Source organism: Cetorhinus maximus, chromosome 2 (genome assembly GCF_964194155.1).
Source record: "Cetorhinus maximus chromosome 2, sCetMax3.hap1.1, whole genome shotgun sequence".
Classification (NCBI taxonomy): domain Eukaryota; kingdom Metazoa; phylum Chordata; class Chondrichthyes; order Lamniformes; family Cetorhinidae; genus Cetorhinus; species Cetorhinus maximus.
In genome coordinates this window covers 49,956,124-49,979,437 of record NC_135880.1, presented here as the reverse complement: position 1 = coordinate 49,979,437, position 23,314 = coordinate 49,956,124, and the positions used below count along the sequence as shown (strand labels likewise).

General features: G+C 39.5%; 1 protein-coding gene across 1 annotated transcript in view; it reads right to left on the bottom strand.

Moving 5' to 3' along the window:
- The window catches only part of xrcc4 (X-ray repair complementing defective repair in Chinese hamster cells 4), a 543,146-nt gene that overhangs the window by 330,812 nt on the left and 189,020 nt on the right, over positions 1-23,314 (bottom strand). The window contains exons 4-5 of the mRNA XM_078564644.1: positions 9,548-9,714; positions 81-233 (exon numbers count right to left, since the gene is read on the bottom strand). Coding sequence (XP_078420770.1) covers positions 81-233; positions 9,548-9,714 — 320 coding nt within the window. The remainder of the gene's footprint in view (positions 1-80; positions 234-9,547; positions 9,715-23,314) is intronic.

Here is a 23,314-nt window from a genome sequence, read left to right as displayed (position 1 = left end):
CTGCACACAAGGTGCTGTTACCCTACTAACTGAACAAAATGGAATGCAATTGTAACAAAACTCAAGTCCTAAACAAATACCTGCTCTGACTCTTGAATTCCGCTTGCGCATCGGCACACTTTAAAGTTTCCTGCAGACTTCGAATCTTGGCCTTTTTTTCATTTAGCACCAAGATGAAACGTGAATAGAGGTCTTGCTCCAACTCTTCTTTAGCCTTAACATACTTTTCCAATCTAAAGTGAATGTATAGCAAGAAGCCTGTAAGAACTTGAAAAATACATAATTATCTGCTTCAGCATACATTACTGCCAATGTAATAGATTATTTTTCAGAAAACCCATAACATAATGATTCTAAAATGATTCATCATTCTATTATCATAATTGTGTGCCAAGGCCCTGCAGTGCAGTCAGTCAGACTATGATGTCAGTCAGACTGTTATAAATTTGAAATAAAAACAGAAAATGCTGGAAAAACTCAGCAGGTCTAGCAGCAATTGTGGAGAGAGAAACAGAGTTAACGTTTCAAGTCCATATGACCCAGATTTCCAGCATCAGCAGTATTTTGCTTTTATGTTATAAATATGAAGTTGGGAAGATTGTTATGTTTTAGGTCTCTTTACTTTCAGGTAAAATGGAGGAATGACATGTAACCTGTTCTGAATTCTGACTGACAACAAGCTTGAGTGGCTTGGTTACCAAAAGTTAAAGAGGGCTCAGGTTGATTTACTGGGAAGAAGGTGCAAGATGTTTGCAAGATCATCTGTGATGATTCTGGGTAGACTGTTAGGGCGGGTTTTCACAAATTAGGCAGGTAGCTCACGTCAGGAAATTTCCCGACTCAGAAGATCCACCTTGGTTGAAAGTGCCCTGTCACATCAATTTTAGCTCTGTGTAGGGTGGGTGCAGGATGGAGTTGGGCCCGCTGACCCCAGAAGCAGATCCTAGGAGACCAAAGGGGTGGGAGGGTGTTGAGGCACTGTTATGACACAGAAGTTGGTAAAGGCTGAGTTATTTAAATTCCCAGATGGAAATTTTAAACAGCTGTCATAACCTATATTTTCGATTGGTATGTTTGAGATGCAGCTCTGAATTCAGAAATGAAACCACCAAGCCGTCAGAGATTTCTTTTTATATAAATCAAATTAAACATTTATTAATTTTACAAGGTATTAAACATATACAAATCAGTAAATTACTACCATAATAACTATTAAACAAATCCCCAAATTAATCACTCCTAAAATCCTCACCAAGGCAACAATAACCCATAGACTTAAAACAGACACCAGTCAAAGCGCATTTTATCTTAAGAATTCAAATTGAGATTCCTTTCAATTTGTTTCCTTTGCAGACAGTTGTAGGTTTACAGGCACTTAGATATCACATGCCTCTAACTTTGACACACAAAACTCTTCTGTATATACATAGCCTTTGAATGTAAATTCTCGTATCACCAGGCCCTTTGAACTCCACTTCTTCTAACAATAAAACCCCTTTCATAGTACCAATTTTATTAGTAACATAAACATATTGCTTAGTGTCTCCTAGCTAGGTGCAAGATTTCACCTCCAGTCTTTGAATGTTAACATCTCAAAACTACCATACATCAAAGCATCCAGGCTAGCTGGCTTTAATCTAATTAAGACACACACAGACACATCTACACAGACACAGACCCTACTACAAGACCAATTTAAAATAATTTCCAATTACATTATAGACATTAATATTTCTTCATGACAGGCACCCTGGACAGAAGGCTGCCTCAGCTCTTTGATACTTTGTCCCAGTTGTAATATACAAACATACAAATTAGGAACAGGGGTAGACCACTCGGTCCTTCGAGCCTGCTCTGCCATTCAATAAGATCATGGCTGATGATCTTACTGATGATCAACTTCACATTCCCACCCACCCCCGATAATCTTTCACCCTTGCTTATCAAGAATCTATCTACCTTAAAACTATTCAAAGACTCTGCTTCCACTGCCTTTTGAAGAAGAGAGTTCTAAAGACTCACAACCCTCTGACAGAAAACATTTCTCCTCATCTCTTTCCTAAATGGGCGACCCCTTATTTTTAAATAGTGACCTCGAGTACTAGGTTCTCCCAGAAGAGGAAACATTCTTTCCACATCGACCCTGTCAAGATCCCTCAGGATTTTATGTGTTTCAATCAATTCACCTCTTACTCTCCTAAACTCCAACGAATACAAGCCTAGCCTGTCTAACTATTCCTCATGAGGCAATCCGCCCATTCCAGCCATTAGTCTAGTAAACCTTCTCTGGACTGCTTCCAAAGCATTTACATCCTCCCTTAAATAAGGAGACCAACAGTGTACACAGTACTCCAGATGTGGTCTCATCAATGCCCTGTATAATTGAAGCATAACCTCCTTACTTTTGTAACAAACACAAAAACAAAAATAGCTGGAAAAACTCAGCAGGTCTGACAGCATCTGTGGAGTGGAAGACAGAGTTAACGTTTCGAGTCCGTATGACTCTTCATCAGGCCTGCTGAGTTTTTCCAGCTATTTTTGTTTTTGTGTTTGTTTCAGATTTCCAGCATCCGCAGTATTTTGCTTTTATCTCCCTACTTTTGTGTTCAATTCCCCTCGCAATAAATGATAACATTTTATTAGCTTTCCTAATTACCTGCTGTACCTGCATACTAGCCTTTTGTAATTCATGCATTAGGATACCTAGATCCCTCTGCATCTCAGAGCTTTGCAATCTCTCACCATTTAGATAGTATGCTTCCTGCCAAAATGGACAATTTTCCCACTTTCCCACATTATACTCCAGTTGCCAGATCTTGCACCCTCCATGGCCTTCATTCCAATTCAATGCTAACTCATGCCCCACATCCATCCTCCAGTGTCCTTCACACCTCCCATGCCAACTCATGCATCCCATCCACCACCCGATGACCCCTCATACCCTCCAGGCCAACTCAATGTCAACGCATGCCCCCGCCTACATATGTACCCCCACACCTTCCAAATCAACTCATGTCTCCCACCTCCCCCTCCCCGACCCCTCACACCCTCCTTTCCAACTCACCCAGTATCCTCCATGGGAAGACCTCAAGAGCCATGTGGTGATGAAATAAAATAAACTTTAAAAAATCTAAGAGAACTTTTGCTCCACACACTCGACAGTAGAAAAGAACTCCCGTTCAAACAAACCTTTAAATCTCAAGTGGTTAGGCTCTTAAAAAAAACAAACTTATATTCAAATTCCACATCAAAAACAGCTAATTCTTAATAATTTAAGCTGTAAAACTGTGAACTCAGACACTGTTGCTGAAATTGAAGGCTCTGAAACTCAGTCAAGCTTGCATAATGACTTAACAATAGCCTTTAGGAAAATGTCAACAAATACTTCATGAACAGATGCTACACAACCTGACCTGTCAATAAAAGGAATCCTGAAGAGATTTTTTTTAACAATCACTGACATGTCATCAGTTTTTTTTCTATAGTTTAAAGATTAGGAGATTTAAAAAACTCAGACCATGATAGTTAAACAAACCTAATCTGCCCTTCAGGAGCATTTATGCCAACTCCAAGAGTCAAGGCCTTTGCAACAGCAAAAATGGGGTCTGTTTGAACTCAGAATCAAGTTCAAATGGCCCTGCTCAGTTCAGGTTTCTCTCTTGTGTGAATGACACCCTGCCCCTTTCCCCTACTGGCAAAAATGGGATCTGTTGGAAATGGGAATGCTGTCACTACCTGAAATGTAGGTGGGAGCTTGGGCTCACATTGAAGAGACTAAGCTTGTGAGGATTAAATGAGATTGGAACATTCACTTAACTTGGCTAGAGGGAGGGATCACTAGGGTAATCCTCACTGTGAAAGACAGTTAGAGGTTATGCAGCTGGCAAAGGAAAGAGGGAGCAAGAGGAAGCTGAGAATAGCTTTGGACTAGTTCCTGGAGAATGAAGAGTCCAATTAACGAACAGGATAAAGTGTAACCATGGAGGAAGATCTTTGGTCATTTTAAAAATTAAATGGGGGATCTTTTTATAGTTTAAAGTTGCCTACAAAATAGTGTTAGTCAATGTTGCTTTTAGATTGCTTATTACAGTAAGTCTTAAAACTTAAAATCTTGTCAAGTGATCCTTTCAATTTGTCACTGGAGTTCAAATACCTTTTTTTTTAAAGTTATTGGTCTCGATGGGGATCGTAACAGTACTTGCACTCAAACAACTGCCACTAAAAAATAACCAAAGTGGAACCAAATCGTCATATAAAATTGGACAACAATTTCTTATAATCAACAACAGACACAAAATAATGCCTCTAAATTTATCATCTAATCTTAGGATGCTGATGACAATCTGAGAATTGATCTTATAAAGGTAATGGAAATGATGTGGAAAACATACACCTGGAACATTACTTTAAGTTCCAAGGGCAGGACAAGGGATTACAAGTTTAAACTAGCAAAAGGCATATTTAGGAAGGGTTGGAAAGATCAGAGTAGCAGTCATAAAAAATGGAAAATACTGGAAATACTCAGCAGGCTGGCAGCATAATGAGCCTTTATACATGATGACAAAGGATGCAAGAGGTATCCTGGTGAGTGATGTGCTAAAACATTCAGGAACTATCATAGATTATCCACAGGAGAGTATTTGGTTCAGTATGGGAGGTGGTGAATTGATTGAGGTATCAGATACTCACTCAGCGCTCGTGATTAAGAGAACTAGCCAGTACCAACACCAATCCCAGCTCATTCAGACCCACAAGTCACAAGTCCCTGATACAACAGCACTTGTCCACTTTCACCACATCCAAACATGATTGTGGACAAATGACAGGAGAGGAAAATATTAATGGCCCAGCCCATCGTAAGAATTTGGGACAGCACTTACTGATCACTGAGACAGCAAGACACCTCTTTGTTAACATGACTGAGAGATAGCAAGCGAGCGGGTTATGACAGATTGCTAAAGTGCCAATAGATTATGTGAGAAATCAGTGCAGAAACACTTCATCCTTGAGGTGGGGATTGTTGGGTTAAGTAGATTCTTATGGTCTGTCTACAGTAATCATTTTGCAACATTCTTCTTAAGAAACTGTAATGGATTGGGTTGCAGAGCATGATGGTTAGCTTAACTGAAAACCTTCAATCTGTAAATGTTGGAATGTTTATGTGTCTGAAATTATACGTAGTTCACAAAAGGAGGAAGTTATGCAGATATAAGAAAACCCACATATCTACACATACAGGACATTACAGGGACACAGACTACAACATATTTTACGCTTTTGAACAATCGAATAGTTAAACAAAGAGGACTAATAATATGTTATGTGCATCAATATATTGAAGTTTGTGTCTTTTCAAGGCTATACTCTATTTAAATCCTTTGTGTGAGAACAATGGTAGAGATAAGATGGAGACTTGCTTGCAGAAAGGCAGGATAACATGATAATGAAACTGTAGAATTGCAGAATTGAACTATTAACAGAAATGTGAATGTCAGAACCTTTGGAAAAACAAGAAACACCTGCAAGAGTGTACATGTTGGGTCATGAAGAGTCCATAGGCTACCAATGGCCTAATATGGCATGGTAAACGTCTCTATGGAAAAAAAATTTCCCCCATTGGTGGGGGGGGGGGGGGGGGGGAGTGCAGGAGCGGGCGTGCCTCTGATCAGTGCCCCCACTTTACATGGGCGGGCCAATTAAGGCTCACCTAGCTATGCGCTCCCTGTGCGGGCAGGAGGGGATTCCCTCAGCTGGGAGTGTGCTCTTCCGCACATGCGTGTAAAAGAGCGCACTGATCTCCCTGAGGCTAAGTGCTGCCTCAGAGAAATCGGCTCCAAATTAAAAATTGTAATACGAATGATAGAGAAATTTCCCTGACATGTCCCCTCATGTGATACTGTCACATGAGTTGGGACATGTCCATAACTTTTTTTGAAACCTTTATTAAAAATTTAAATACCCTCATGAAACCTCATCCCGCCTGCGCATGAAGCTTTTTCCGAAGCCCACCAGGGCTCCCGGCCTGCCCACCACACTTAAGGTTGGACGGGCAGGTCCATTAATGATTTTAATTAGTTTCTCAATGGCCTCAATAGGCGGTTGACAGGTCGGTGGGCGCACAGCGAACTCGGCTGTGCCCCCGCCAACCTGAAAATGGAAATGACACGGGGTGACATCGGGAGTTCCACCCGACGTCATCCCGCGTCAGCGAGCGGGCCCTGCACCCGCTCGCCGACGGGAAAATTCTTCCATATAAGGGGATAAAAGAAAGGGGACTACAGTACATCGTTGGCACACATCTAGAAGACGACAAACTATGGTCAACAGAAGAGAAACGCAAGAGAAGACTGCTCCACCAGCCAGCTCAAAAGCAGGGACTGTTGGTGCCGAATCTTGCTGTAGATCTATTTTCATTGTTAAGTATTGATTTTGTATTTCTTCGTGATATTTAATAAACTCTCAGATTTGCTTGAAGAATGTGAGTTTGTACCTTGTAGGTCAGAGTTGGTCAAGAATCTTGAATGAGACAGGGGGTATTCTTTGTTACACATAAGTTATCATATTCAGGGGGTCTTTCTCTCAGTGATATCTTACAGCATCTGAGAAGGGAGAAACTGTTTCTCTCTCTACATATGCAGTCAGACCTGCTGAGCATTTCCAGCATTTTTGTTTTTATTTCATATTTTCCACATCGGCAGTACTTTGCTTTTGTGTTAGAGTAGCTGTCACTCTGGCTCACTCACACATACAAGAACACAAGAAATAGGAGGAGTAGGTAAACCATACAGGCCATCGAGCCTGCTCTGCCATTCAATACAGCCAGGGATAATTTTGGGTTTCAACTTTGCTTTCCTGCCCGCTCCCCATATCACAATTCACCAGATACAGAAATGAATTGACAGGTCAGAAAATAATTCATCGGCCACTTTCTTAAAGAAGTATAAGTGTAAAATCACAGGAAGATTTCAGAAAAGGGAAAATAAAGATGTCAGTTTGCCAAAAAAAAAGTGCCACTGTAATTAAAGTTCTCAGAGTAACTCTGTGGAGAACCAACTCACCATCAGCTACTGAAAGTTTAATCTTTGATGTCACTATAACAACAACTAAGATCACAGAGATTATGTGAACAATTTGAAGACTTGGCATTGATTAATGAAGAAGTTACATCAGATCATCTGTTTCTTAAAAAAGTTACTTGATTGCATTTGTTCTAAATATATATTTTTTAAATTATTTATTTCTAAAAGTAGGATTTATAGCATCCTTTAATGAACACATAAATGTACAATTCATTATGCTCACGACAAACTGGATGTAGTAAAATTAAGGCCTGGGTAGTATGGCCTAACTTTGACCCAAAGTCTACAACCCACATGTGTTTACTTTTAAATGAATAAAAAGACATTATTAAAACATTCCCACACTAAATCAGTCATTAATAACCAGATTAAGCCAAAGATGGTGGAATTACCAGCATAAAATATGATTTGTGTTATTAAAAGAAGAATCTTTGATAATTCAAGGACCAATAAGAAAAGCCTGTTTATTACCACCAAGGTCTTCCTAATCAGTTTTGGTTTAAATGACTGAGATTCCAGCTGCTTCTTCTAATTATTCTCTATTATATCACTCCATAATGTGACTTAAGATTTCTTCCCGTTACTCAATGTCACCCTTTTGTTTAACTTTTATTAATGACAAATAGCCAATGTGCAAACAGTTTGCAGATTTTATACCTTTATCAAAAGACAAATATTTTCAAAATAAGCCATACTAAAAATACAATTCTAAACTACCAATTTTATGAGATCTCTGATTGATGCAACCAACAAAATACTCTTGACCTAGCCATTCAAACGCTGCTCTTTGCAAGTTTACAATTACAGCAAATCATTTTTGTGTCACCTGTAGAAGTGTACAATTCAATCCTTTTAAGTAAGTAGCTTGCTTACCATGGAATTTTATACACTAATCAAAGAAATTATCAATTTGCAGTACTTCATATATACTTTAGCCCATTTAATTTCTTGTGCTGAAAATAAATCTCATTGTATAATTCTGACATTTTACAGATGAATCTAAAGATATGTGTCCTCCAGATACATTTTTTAAATTTGCCTCAATACCACTCCCTTTGGCCTTGCATCAACTCTTTTATCATTTAATCTCACCTGCCTTTCACCACATCATAGACATTCTCTTGCCCTTTTTCTCACTTTCCCCCTGACCCTTTCACTTACTTAAAACCAATTACTTTGCTAACTTTTTCCAGTTCTGGTAAAAGGTCATCAACCTGAAACATCAGCTGTTTCTCTCTCCACAGATGCTGCGTGACTTGATGAGTATTCCCATCACTTTCTGGTGTTTTTTTTTCAGATTTCCACTACCTGCAGTAGTCCAAATTCTGTTATGTGATTGATTCAAGGAAGAGTGGTCTCTCGTTTTTGATCTGATTGGTATCACATTCATATAAAACAAAACTTTGAATAATATAGAAATATTTATTGAAGAGCTAAAGGTTTAAGACTGTTGCAATGTTTTTCATGATCTAGACATAAGTTAGTGCCTCAGTCTGTTTTCATGACATGGATGATGAGTCCAGTATGTTCTGCAGATTGGAGCAGAAAATTCTCATTTCATTGAGCAGGACTCTTCTCACAACCATGCATTGCAGGAATTCACCAAGGCTCCTTTGAGAGCACCTTCCAAACCCACGACCACTACCATCTAGAAGGACAAGGGCAGCAGATAGATGGGAAAACCGCCACCTGGAAGTTCCCTTCCAAGTTATTCACCACCCTGACTTGGAAATATATCACTGTTCCTTCACTGTCACTGAGTCAAAATCCTGGAACTCCCTCCCTAACAGCACTGTGGGTGTACTTGCACCACATGGGCTGCAGCGGTTCAAGAAGGCAGCTCAGCACCACCTTCTCAAGGGCAACTAGGGATGGGCAATAAATGCTGGCCCAGCCAGCAAAGCCCACATCCCATGAATGAATTTTTAAAACGTCATTGTTAATACAGTGACAGCATGACCCTGGTGCAATTTAAAGAGGATTATAACTGAGCAAAGGAGCATTATTCGAAAAAAAAACATTTTTAGACGGAAGAATTCTATTTAAAACAAAAAATGTGTAATTTTATCACATTGCTAAAGTTATTATAAGAGCAAAATATCGCAGATGATGGAAATCTGAAATAAAACCAGAAATGGCTGGAAATACTAAGCAGTTAAGGCAGCATCAATAGAGAGAAAGAAACAGATGCTGCTTGCCCAACTGAGTGTTTCCAACATTTTCTGTTTTTATTCCTAAAGTTATTTTAGACTTTGTGCAGTTTGAAAACTGAAGTGTCATTCCAGCTCCAGAATCAATCAGTGCAACCTAAAAAGTGTTAAGAGTCGGTAGTTTCATCAAGTTTCGCTTTATTTTCCAAAATCATAATTGAAAAAACTCAGAAAAGTTCTCCAAAATGTTATTCTTGTCTTGAAAAAAATAAATCATATATAAGCATTAATTTCAGAGACCTTTAGTCTATAACTTACTCTTTCAAGGTGTAATTACGTTCACACAATAATCTCTTATTCTCTTGCTGCAGATGCTCAGTTTTGTCTCGCAGTTCTGCGTTGCAACGTAACACATAGCTGATGAGTTCTTTATTGACCTCCGTTGAGTCCAAGACTTTACGTAATTCGACAGAGCCAAGCTTAAACTGTACAGAAAGACAGTGCAAATGGTCAATTACAAATCCAAAATGGAAGCTTAAAACACTGATTTTCTAAATCTCAAAATTGGCCCAGAAATTACTGGGGCAGCATATTTCCCAATGTGCAGTGTGAATTGGACTTCTTACCTTACCCATTGGACCACAAATGCTGGAAGCACAAGTTAATGATGATGCAGCAAGGGCCACATTGCAGCTGGTACCTCATGAACATTGTGCTCAATAGTTTATCTCCTTAACCAAAAACATTTAAGGAGAAAGAAACAGAGTAAATAAAGAAGATGGAAATAATGCAAATTAGAGTCAAATTAGAAATAAAGGAAGGGAAAGAAGACTGGATTTAAAGAGAGAGAGAGAGAGAGAAGTGGCAGAAAGAGAAAGTAATATAAAATGTTTAAAAATTTGTTTAATAAACCTCTGGGAACTAGGAATTTATTACCTGTGGAAAAGAGATACCATGGTTTCAGCTGTTTTCTTTATGGGATGAGTTTCACAAACAAACTATAAATCATGTATGTTATTAACAGTGTCTTTACAACATGAATTTTCAGTCCGGAATGTTTGTGACGTAAAATTACATTCCGGTTTATGGTGCAAAACCAACAATTTCCTGTCTCTCATAGGGATATTGACAGAGTTCCCGTTTCACAAGGCTAACGAAAGGGCAGCATAAATCGGTCAGTAATTTGTGGGCAAATCACAACTCATATCTATTGCTAGTCACAAACCGCTGGTTTATTTGCACACTAATAATGACAAGAATTATGAACTCAAGTTTCTTTCCAGCAATTTTTACACCATTACTTCTCCATGCACAGAATTTATCAGTTCCAGAAAATATGATATAACATCTGTAAGGTGGCCACATTTTCAATTCAAATGAAAACAAGATATACAGACTGGGCGGAATTTTCCAGCCTCTCACGCAGCGGGATCTTCCGGTCCCGCCAATGTGAATGGAGATTTCAGTGGTTTGCCAGCCCCGCCTCGGGGGGCTAGAAAATTCCGGTCATTGTGCTACTGAAGAATATGTTCTGTAGTAGCTTTTAAATATTTTACTAAAACTTCTTACAGCAGGTAACTTGTCAATATTTCATTCAACAAAAAATATTAAATGCCCCAACGCCTAGACAGTCCACAAAGAGTTAATTTTAATACTGAATGCTGCTGAAAAAGGAAAATGATCAGATTAGTTCAATTTGACTTGAGTTATTGAGTCGCACATGGAGCTCTCACACTTAATTGAGACTCTCAGATAATGCGCTGTTGAACTATCCAAAAATGACCTCTGACTTGATCATTGATACTTGCAGTCAATCTGGAGCACATTCCAAATACTCCTAAAGGAGATCTGACAGCTTCTGTGGAGGGAAAAACAGAGCCTGAAGAGGTCTGAAGAAGAGTCATACGGACTGGAAACGGCTCTGTTTTTCCCTCCACAGCTTCTGAATGGCTCGCTGCATTTTATGGCCCCACATCGACCATGACCAGGGCCATAAAATTCCGCCCTGGTTTTACTGAAAGGTCATTGGCTTGAAACATCACCTTTTTCTCTCTCCACAGATGTTGCTTGACCTGCTGACTGTTTCCTGTATTTTCAGGTTCAGATTTCCAGCACCCACAGTATTTTGCTTATGTATAAGCTTCTTACTCTCGTGTTTAAATCTCTTGATGGTCTTGACCCTCCTTATCCCTGTAACCTCCTCCAATCCTACATTTCTCTGTTCCTGCAACTCTGCCCTCTGTCCCTTCTGCACCCCCACCATCCCTTCTCTTCTCCCACCACTGGCAACTCTGCCTTCAGCCATCTAGACCCCATGCTCTGAACTTTCAACCACTCCGCATCTCCAACTTCATCTCCGTCTTTAAAACTCTATTTAAATCATATCTCTCTTCCCAGGGTTTTTTGTTATTATAAAGGAAGTAAGAAGCTGATTTGGAGGAAATCAAGGCGGCTAGGTCTCCTGTGTTTATTCTGTTCATGCTATAAATTTCAAAATAATAATTTTTCTAAACAGTTGGTAACAACTGTATTTGACATAGGAAACATTAACAATCTATCATCCAGGAATCAGTAAAAGATGCATAAATGTTATATATTTCTTTCCAAATTCTTGAGAATTGCACCTCCCTCTCTCCTTCCATATCGCAGCATCCCTTTCATGCCCAGATTCCCACACCAACAACTGCACAACCTCTGACTAACTGGGAGATCAGGCACAAAACTTCAGCACGTATTTCCTTTCTATCATATTTCAGGCATCTCACACAGTTCAGTGGTAGCACTCCCACAGAATTTCATGGGGCCTTTAGGGACAAGCTCAGAGACAGGAAGGTTGGCAAAATGGCATGGGAGGGTGTCCCGGAAGGAAAAAGCAGTTCAGACCAGTATTCTTATTTCCCAGTTTTTACTGGTGTTCCATTTTAAAGGTATACAAGACCAGTTCAGACGATTTACAGTTTTTTCCTTCTGGAGTTAGCAGGATGTGCCCCTGTCTTCCCACCGCCATGCCATTTTGCCAATGGCACGAAAGGTAGCAGACAGCTTGCCCACCCGGAGCCCAAGTAAGTGGCCAATTGAAGGGCTTCTTCCCACCTTTATTAGCATTTTAACTGTGGCGGGAATGGGGCCTCTGCCTCATGGAGAGAATGCCAGGGTCTCTGGTGGGGGGGGCCTCTTTTATGGGAACTCTTTTGGCCCATGAAGGGCCCCTGCCCCCCAGCAGCAATGACCACCCCACAGCATTAGCACTGACTCTTCATTGTTGAGGCCTGCCTGAGTGGTCCTGACACCACCAGATCCCACTTACCTGCTTGTGAGGCTGCATGTCCATCACTGTGTCCTCTTCCTCCAGGTACAGCCCAGCATTGGCCACCTCTCCCAGAGGTGCTGCTGAGCTGTCGGCTCTCTGATTGGGCTGGCAGCTTTGCAAGGCAGGCCAACATCCTTATTAGGATCAAAACAAAAACAGAATTACCTGGAAAAACTCAGCAGGTCTGGCAGCATCAGTAGAGACCGATGCTAGCAGACCTGCTGAGTTTTTCCAGGTAATTCTGTTTTTGTTTTGGATTTCCAGCATCCGCAGTATTTTTTTGTTTTTATCCTTATTAGGATGACAGGCCCGGGCAGCAGCCATTCAATTGGCTATCACCCATAATTTATGACTCCGGGTCCGGCTGCCTGAAGAATCTGGGTTGCTTTTGGTAAGCAAAGGGTGTACTGCTGGTAAGTGAATAACTCTTTGCATTGATTAGATTAGTCATTAGTGATAGCATATTGTATGAATCTGGATAGAAATTTATAGTGAAATATTAGAACAACTCAGTAAGACTGAATGGAAATGAAAACAGATTGACTGCCTGCAGAATGTATAATCTTAACAGTAAGAGGCAGGAAGATAGTTAAATGGTTATTCTGTCTGCATACCTCTGATCGTATTACTAAAGACCCAAACTGTAAAGAACAATTCAAGCCTATTAAGCAGTCTGCATGCTGACTGTTAATTATACTCCAGGATGTAGCTATTGAGTATCGATGCTCTATTGATGTAACTGCAAATGGAGTATCAATCATATTGATTACATGATGAATTGTGAGAGTCAATTGTTTTTACTAAATATGGATACCAGAACTGGGGAGGGATTAAAAAAAAGGCTCTCTGAAAGGGTCCAGTACACAGGTGTACAGGTTCATAGAAGGAAGACGACAAAAGGGAGAAGGAAAGAAACAGAAGAACGAAGTCAGACCAGACCAGAACAAGCATCAGCCTGTGTCAGGAGATTAAAGACTGTGTGTGACTCGTAAGCTATCACCTGGTTGTTAGGTATTGCTTTATTACTTAATAAATCCGCTGAATTTGTTACATCGAAAACTGCCAACTTTTTTTCTTGTCAAGAACTCGAATAAAGGTTCAAGTAATTTACAGAATCTTAAATTTGTCTACATTACAAGAGTGCTTACACCTTAAAGTAATTCATTGCCTGTAAAGCACTTTAGGTCATCCTGAGGACATGAAAGTTGCTATGTAAATGCAAGCTCAATCATTTTTTTCTATATGCAGAAGTTATTTTAGTTTACTGGCAGTTTTCATATTATAAAACAATAAATCAAAACTACTGCTATGAGGAAAGAATAAAATCTACACATAAAAAAGGAGAACCTGAACCCAAATTGCACAATTTTAGTGCACCATTTTTGTCTCCCAAGTTTAAATGTTTAGGGTTCGAATGAAACATGAAACATTATATATTTCATATTAACATGGCAAAACTTACATACACATAATATATACATAGACTATTTTATATACATATTTACAAACATACACACATAGATAGCTTGTCGATCAAGATAGATAATGATTTTAAAGAACTCAACAGGCAAACTTTTTTCATTAAAATTTATAGGAAAAATGTAGCATCATAACTAGTAACTATGGATTGTATCACCAGGAATCCCAATGGTATTTTCTACATAAAGTGCACACATCACCAGATACCTTTTGAAAAACATATACATATGTATTGCATACAGCAAGTATTCAATACTAGTGATGCATTAATATATAGATTAATTAATACTAATAGATTATTTCCTAGCAGTCAGTATGAAAATTTAAGGAGCAAATGAGGGTGGAGAATAGGATTTTAAACTTGATAAGAATAAAAGCTCCTGAGGATCTTATTGTAATGTTGAAGCAAGAGCTTTCTGCAGTTCTTTGCACCAGATGTTTACATTTTGATTCAAGGACCTTTATTTCAAAAACATAAATATCTTGAAAAGGGAGTATTAATTGGAAAAACCGATGGCTTCCAAAATAGCAGCAGCAAAGTCAGTCATTTATCAAGGCCTTAGATTGTTTGGTTCATTAAAACTCACTCCTCACATATATATAAAAATATGGTAGGGCTGGAAACATCTGTGTGGGTGAGAGGGAGTCTTATCTATCTGACTCTTTGGCTGGAATTACTGTTAGACGGAAAATGCACAAGTTGCCCGGTGGTCTCGAATATTGCAATTCTCCAAGTCAGAAAAGAGCAGCCTTCAAAATAAAATAGTCGCAGCCTGATCTAGCTAAAAAAAGCAGAAGCAATATGGAATGGAAAGAATGAAGTGGGAGCAGTGTGGAGAAGAAAGGGATGGCCTAGAGAAAAACAGCAACGGGGTGGTGGGGGGGGGGAGGGGGGGGTGGCAGCGGGAGGGACAGTGATGAAGTATTGTAAAGAGAAAAATTCTTTCCAGTTATGATCGTGGTAACAACAGCAAATTTGTGAATGGCACTATTAAAAATTTTTCTCAAAAATCTTCTTGAAATTTCCACTTTATTTGGCATTATATTATAGCCACATCGAATATGTTCTCCTTCGAGAAAGCTAATCGGAACCTGCAGCACCAACATTCGGGAGAACGTTCATTGTAAGGAGCACAGGGGACAGGATAAAAAAATGAAAATGGTCATTGCCAGATACTTATATGGCATGAATGTTACTTAGTAAACACCCAAAAAACTAAGGTGTTCTTCCAACCAGTCCCCACAGTACAATGCCTCTCCCCATCTATTAAGATCAACAGTGAGATCCTGAAAAACGTGGGCCATTTTTCATATCTTGTGAGCTCCCTCTCGACAAAGGCAGACTCGGCCAACAAAATATATTATCGCCTCCAATGTGCCAGTCAGCCTTTGGATAACGGAGGAAATCAGTATTTGAGGACCAGGATCTCAAACCCAAGACTAAGGTTATGGTTTACCAGGCAACAGTGATCCCCATGTTCCAATACACTTCAGAGTCATGGATAGTCATGTGTGATTTAATTGAGTTGGAGTCAGCTGGGCTGCAAGCTTGAAATTATCAAAAGAAGTTAGGTATAGAAGGGTACTTGAAATGCTAATGAGTGATCATGGATGAGATATTAGCATATAAGGTGCAAAGGAAATTTGCATTTTTAGATATGTGAAGGAGTTGTTTGGTTTTCAAAGGGATGGTAGGATGTTTAGTGTGATAGCTTGGCCAGGTTTGGTCCACCTGGCACACATCACCTGCCACATCATAACAAGAGTAATGTTTTTGTGCCTTTACTTCTTCTGAAATATTGAAATAGAATTTTCTACAGCTCTTTTCACCAGATGTTTTTTTTTATTAAAAGAAATAAAGTTCTTGAATTCAAATAATATTTTGATGAGCTGCAGGCAGAAGTTGCCATATTGAGTTATGATGTTATGGTTATCACAGAGACTGGCCTTAAAAGTGTGCTGCAATAGTAGCTAAACATGCAAGGTTACAATGTATTAAGATGGGATAAGTCAGGGAAAAAAACAAAGGAGAAGGGTGTGGCAGTACTGATCAAGGATGTTGTTGCAGTTCTACTGAGGGTCAAAATAACCCAGGTTTCAAAGATTGAATCTATTTGGTTCGAGTTAAGGAACAGAAAAGGAGATGTTGCATTGCTGGGTATCTATGATCGACCTCTAAAACACGAGAAGGAGATAGAGGAACAAATTTCAGAGGAATGTAAAAAGATTAGAACAGTAATAGTAGGGCACTTCAATTATCCTAATACAGACTTAGGAAAAAACATTGTAAAGGCCAAGGGGGATGAAGAATTCTTAAAATGTGTACAGCAGAACTTTCTTAATCAGCATGCTTCTAGCCAGATGAGGAAGGTAGTATTGCTGGATCTAGTTCTGGGGATTGAAGTACAGCAAATGGAGTGCAAGAACATTTGTCTAATAGTGGTTATAATACAAGCAGTTTTAAAATAGTTAAGGAAAGGATACAGGAAAATCAAAGATGAAAACGTCTAACAGGAAAAGACACAACTTCAATAATTGGAGAAGGGGTCTACATGTGGATTAGAAACAAAGATTGACCAAGGAAACAATAAATGAGCACCAGCAGGCCTTCAAAGTGAAGACAGTTCAGAAACAAACTAAGCATTTTCACATCAGGAGAAAAGACAGGGCATCCAAAATCAGAGCTCCCTGGATGACAAAGGGAGCAGAGGTTAAAATTAAACAGAAAAAGGGGGTATATGACAAATTTCAGGTACTTAATACGGTAGCAAACCCAACACTGTGCAGAAAGAGGGGGAATTTGAAAAAGGCAAGGAGAGAATATGTGAAAAAATTAGTGGGTAACATAACACAATATTTTATAAATGTACAAGTAAAAGGAAAATTAAACAAATTACTTCACATCTGTTTTCACGAAAGAAGAGTATGAATATAATGATGCAATAGTGCAGGAAGGCCCATCCCAATCACCTCCTCGAGGAAAACCATGATGAGCAACAAATACCACCATGCTTGAAACACCCATGTCCAGAGAGTGAATTTTTAAAAATCCAAAACGTCAGGGTTTAGAAAAGCAGTAAAGAAATTGCTTCAGAAAAGAGACATGCCGTCAAAGCTTTTTGTCTTGCCCACTCATCAGGACAGATGCAAGAATGCCAATTTCAAAGGGAACAATAATTTCTACTGCATGAGAAAAGGGGTGCTGATTGGCTGGCAGCTCAGCTCTGATTAGTTAAGAAGTTGTCATACCGAATGCACCAGGGAGCTATTGTCCCCCATGCTTTTTTTTATTCAAAAAAAGTGCAATGCCGTGACATATTCCTTTTGTTTGCAGAGGACAGGTCCCTGCATAGGAACAAATGTAGCTTCTAGCAAGTGCAAGTAAGCTACATTGCAAGCCTGACTGATAATCTTAAATTGGTTGTTAGTGTAATTCTTAGCACACTCTGGATTGTTCAACAAATGCTTTCCAATCATGGAATCACAACTAACATTAGACTTTATGTTCTGAGTTTTGCAAGCACGGGTTGGTTCTGTGCGGTCAGCACTGCTTATTGCGAACAGCCGAACGAATGCGCTGTTTGATACAATCCACCAGTCATTGGGGCATATGGTTACATACCTTGCATCATACCACACTGAAATTCATATAGCACATTACTCATTTGTGTGATAGGCAGGACGTCTTTTTGGCTTTATGGCAGCATCCTGTTAGTGGAAAACACTACTCATGTTGCCACTGCATAACAGTGTGATATGGCTAGCTTCACCTGTTGCTCAGCTTTTTGAGATGCCTACACTTTCAGGGTAATTTGAGGTAAACTAGATATTTTTCAGGTCCCAAAATGGCAGCCGTAGGCCCATTTGTGAGTATGCACGATACACAGTGAGGAACAATCTGATTGGGCTAGCCATTTTCCCGCAGGATAGCTTTGATGCGCCCTATTTTGGTGTCAAGCTTGCGCAGTGAGCAAATGGCTCTGGTCCAATTTATGAGATTGCAGAGAAGGCCAATCTTGTAGCGTTTGGAGCTGTAGGAATCCCAGCATCTATACTGACCAGCAAAGGTAGGTTTGCAGTAGACAACAGTAGAGAACTCATTAGCAGATTTATCAACCAGCACGTCGAAGAAAGGGAGCTCGTTAGATTGCACCATTTCAAAGGTGAACTTGAGCATGGGGTGGATCACATTAAAGCGTGTAAGGAAATTCTTACATGCAGTTGCAGATTCAAATATAGTAAACGTGTATTTTCAACACTTCTCTGAATAGCCTCACAATATCAAATGAGCACATAAACACAGCATTGCTGTCGATATGCGGGTTGGGTATCGACATTGCAGAAGTGAGGGAATCCTTTACCATTTGTGTGGAGAACTCACTCAGAACTGGTTGTAGTAACTCACTGAACTATTTGGCCAATTCATGTTCTGCAGAACCAGTCATAACTAAGATAGGATGTATTGGGACATAACTTTTGTGGGGGTATAGTGAACCATGAGGAAGAATCCTATCATATATACCATAAGGCAACCCGTTACTTTTACATAAGTCTACCAAACATTTTTGAATTGCTTTTAAGCATGGCTGTGTGGTCATGCTTGGCAATAGGTCCAATGGAAACATATTTGGATGTGTCATTAAGAATTGTGTGCATTTTGTCAAAATAGTCGTGCTTGAAAGCAGGACGAGCAAGGTACAGATAGCCTTACTGGGGGTGGGGTTTCCACTAGGGCTATCTGTACCATGCTCGTCCTGCTTTCCACCCTTAATGTCACCTATTAGCACATTTCTTAGCTAATATCACCACCGTCAACACCTCTTTGTCCTTTTGTCTATGACTTCTTTTGGCAATCTCCACCTATCACTGACCCTCTATCCAGCTCTACTTGTCCCACCCTCCCTTAAACCAACTTATATTTCACCTCTCTTCTATTTTTCCTTAGTTCTGCGGAAGAGTCATACGGACTCGAAACGTTAACTGTATTCCTCTCCGCAGATGCTGTCAGGCCTGCTGAGTTTTTCCAGGTATTTTTATTTTTGTTTTTGTTTTGGATTCCAGCATCCGCAGTTTTTTGCTTTTATAATATAATAGTGGTAGTTTCCTGTCATCCCCAATTTTCCCACATTTGTATCAGCTATTATATTTATACATATCATCTTATAAAATAAATATAAGATTAAAAGAGAACTAAAATAACTTGTACTTAAATGGTGCTTTGGTTGAACAGCAGAAGAGCAAGATTTGGGAGAGATGAACAAATTTGTGGCCAAAGCTAAAGGATTCCAAAAGTAAGACATGCACAGGAAACCAGCACTGGAAAGCACAAAGCAAAAATTGGTATTTAGGGCTGGGGAGGAGGTTAAGGTTGCAAGTCTCAGCACAAAAAATTACAATTGGTTTGAAAGATTTTTCTGAGCATTGTCTGGGGAGTTACTGTTGAAGAAAACGTCTGGGTCCGCAGGCTAGAGTGCTCCATGACATACATATGTGTAGAATATAAAGGAAACTGGAACACAGCAAAGAGAGCAATGGGGAAAGAGAAGTTAATATAATGGCAACCTATATTTAAGGCAACACAAATTGTTGTTATCAGCAACACAGAACACGCTAAGATATAATATTGTAATCAAAGAGAGTTCTCTGCTAATAATAGCAGAACACTTAAGTGGAGGAAGTAAGTTTGTGACACTCATACTGCACTCAAGCTATACAAAGGAAGCACTGATCCAGGAGTAAATGAAGGACAAAATGCCATGGGATAAATCAGGGAGGCTCACATTATTTACCGTTAATGTCACAACTCAAGTACCAAGGCTCATCAATTCCTGGGACAAAATGATTAGTTCCTTTTCTGATAATATTGCTTGTGCTGCAGTAAATTATTCAATTCAAATTATACTTACTGTACACATTTAATGTCTTTTTTCCAATTTTTAAAAACTATTTCAGCACAGAAAGATGTTTCTCGCTTTCAAAAGATGCATATTTTCTCTAATAAGATTAGCAAAATTGCTTTTCAAATATATTTTCAAGGATGAATATTAAGTCAAATTAGAGAAATGTACTGAAATCAAGGCATGTTACTGAAATTAATATATTTTCACACTTTAGAAAATCTTGTTAAATTTCGGGTTTTCATGTTAAAATAGCAATCCAATTTGCCAGGAGAATATAAGAAAAATTATGAGAAAGTTTGGAAGGGGAAAAAACATTTATTTCCCAGGTCATGTCCAATCTATATTATTATCAATCTACTCCATCTTTCAATATCCTAAATGCAGGTTTTACACAAATGCTTTCCAATCTTCAAACCCAGACAAGAAAATGGACAGAAAGGGCTTCTTTAAAAATATGAAAAGGAAGAGAGAAACCAAAGTGAATATAGGCCTCGTAGAGAATGACGTTGGGGAAATAACAATGGGGAACCAGGAAATGGCAGAGGAGTTGAATAAGCACTTTGCTCCACTTTTCACAGTAGAAGACACTAATAGCATTCCAATACTAAATAATCAAGGGGCAAAAGAGGGGAGGAAATAAATACAATAACTATCACTAGAGAAAAAGTACTAGGGAAACCAATGGGGCTAAAGGGCGATAAGTCCCCTGGACCTGACGGGTTGCATTCTAGGATATTAAAGGAAGTAGCTACAGAGATAGTGGATGGTCTAACAGCATCTGTGGAGAAAAAATACAGAGTTAACATTTCAAGTCCATATGACTTCTTCAGAGTCATATGGACTCAAAACGTTAACTCTGTTTCTTTTCTCCACAAATGCTGTTAGACCTGCTGAGTTTTTCCAGCATTTCCTGTTGTTGTTTCAGATTTCCAGCATCCGTGATATTTTGCTTTTATCTATAGAGATGGTGGATGCACTGGTAGTAATCCCCCAAGAATCCTTAGATTCTGGAAAAGTCCCAGAGGATTGGAAAACTGCCAATGTAACACCCTTATTCAAAATGGGAGGGAGACAAAAAACAGGTAACTATAGGCCAGTTAGCTTAACATCTGTCATTGGGAAAATGTTGGAATCCACTATAAAGGATGCAATAGCAGAGCATTTAGAAATGCATAATCTAATCAAGCAGAGTCAGCATGGCTTCACGAGGGGGAACTCGTGCCTGACAAATTTATTAGGATTCTTTGAGGAGATAACAAGCAGGATAGATAAAGGGGAACCAGTGGATGTAATATATTTGGATTTCCAGAAGACATTTAATAAGGTACCACACATAAGGCTACTTAAGCTAAGAGCCCATGGTGTTGGGGTAGTATAACAGCATGGATAGAGGACCGGCTAACTAATAGAAGACAAAGAGTTGGGATATCGGGGGCATTTTCAGGATGGCAAACTGTAACTAGTGGAGTGCCATGGGGATCAGTGCTGAGGCCATAATTATTTACAATATATATTAATAACTTGGAAGAGTGGAATTAACGCACTATAGCCAAGTTTGCGGATGACACAAAAATAGGTGGGAAGGCAAGTGGTGAGGGTGACACAAAGAGTCTACAGAGGGATATAGACAGGTTAAATGAGTGGGCAAAAACATGGCAGATGGAATATAATGAGGGAAAGTGTGAGGTTATGCACTTTGGCAGGAAGAATAGAGGAGCTGAATATTATTTAAATGGAGAAAGACTGAAGAAAGCTGCAACCAGAGAGATTTGGGGGTCCTTGTGTATGAATCCCAAAAAGCTAGCATACAAGTTCAGCAGGTAATAGGTAAGGCAAGTGGGATGTTTCAAAGGGAATGGAGTATAAAAATAGGGAAGTCTTGCTAAAACTATACAAGGCACTAGTTGGACCACACCTAGAATACTGTGAACAGTTTTGGTCCCCTTATCTAAGGAAAGATATACTGGCATTGGAGGTAGTCCAGAGAAGGTTATCCAGGTTGATCCCAGGGATGGAGGGATTTTCTTATGAGGAGAGGTTGAGTAGATTGGGCTGTACTCATTGGACTTTATAAGAATGAGAGGTGACATTATTGAAACATATAAGATTCTTAGTGGAGGCTTGACAGGGTAGATGCTGAGAGGTTGCTTCCCCTTGTGGCAGAGTCTAGGACCAGAGGGCATAATCTCAGAGCAAGGGGTCGCCCATTTAAAACAGAGATGAGGAGGAATTTCTTCTCTCAGAGGGTAGTTAATCTGTGGAATTCTTTACCACAGAGGGTGGTCTAAGCTGCGTCATTAAGTATATTCAAGGCGGAGAGCGATAGATTTTTAATCAGTAAGGGAATAAATGGTTATGGGGAAAAGGCAGGAAAGTGGAGTTGAGGATTATCAGATCAGCCATAATGTCATTGACTGGTGAAGACTTGATGGGCCAAATGGCCTACTTCTGCTCCTATGTCTTATGGTCTCTGAAGAAGAATCATACAGACTCGAAACATCAACTCTGTTTCTCTCTCCACAGATGGTGTCAGACCTGCTGAGTTTTCCAGTATTTTCTGTTTTTGGTTCAGATTTCCAGCATCCACAGTATTCTGCTTTTATCTAAGAAAAATCTCTAATACATGCACAATTCTTCCCCTGGTCCAGGCAGCACAGAAATCTTTGTTTCACATTAAATTTTGGGTACCTATCTCTAATAAACGTCCCGAATAGTATAAAGTCCAGAGAGGGTTCACTAGTTTGATCCTGGGTATGGAGGGATTTTCTTCTGAGGAGAGGTTGAGTAGGTTGGGCTGTACTCATTGGAGTTTAAAAGAATGAGAAGTGGCCTAGTTGAAACATATAAGATTCTTAGGGGCTTGACAAGGTAGATGCTGAGAGAGTGTTTCCCCTTGTGGGAGAGTCTAGGACCAGAGGGCATAATCTCAGAGTAAGGGGTCGCTCATTTAAGACAGAGATGAGGAAGAATTTCTTGTCTGAGAGGGTATTGAATCTGTGGAATTCTTTACTGCAGAGGGCTGTAGAGACTGGGTCATTAAGTATATTCAAGGCTGAGATAGACAGATTTTAATCAGTAAGGAAATCAAGGGTTATGGGGAAAAGGCAGGAGAGTGGAGTTGAGGATTATCAGATCAGCCATGATCTCACTGAATGACGAAAGAGACTCGATGAGCCGAATGGTCTACTTCTGCTCCTATATCTTATGGTCTTAAAGTTAAATGGGAAACAGCCAAGCTCTACTTTGTCCCTACCCAACAATCACCTGTACATACTTTCCAGCAGAGGTTATTAGATAGTGATCAAGACTGGGAGCCATGGATACGAAACTAAGAAATAGGAGCAGAAGTAGGCCACTCGGCCCCTCGAGCCTGCTCCACCAGTCATTAAGATCATG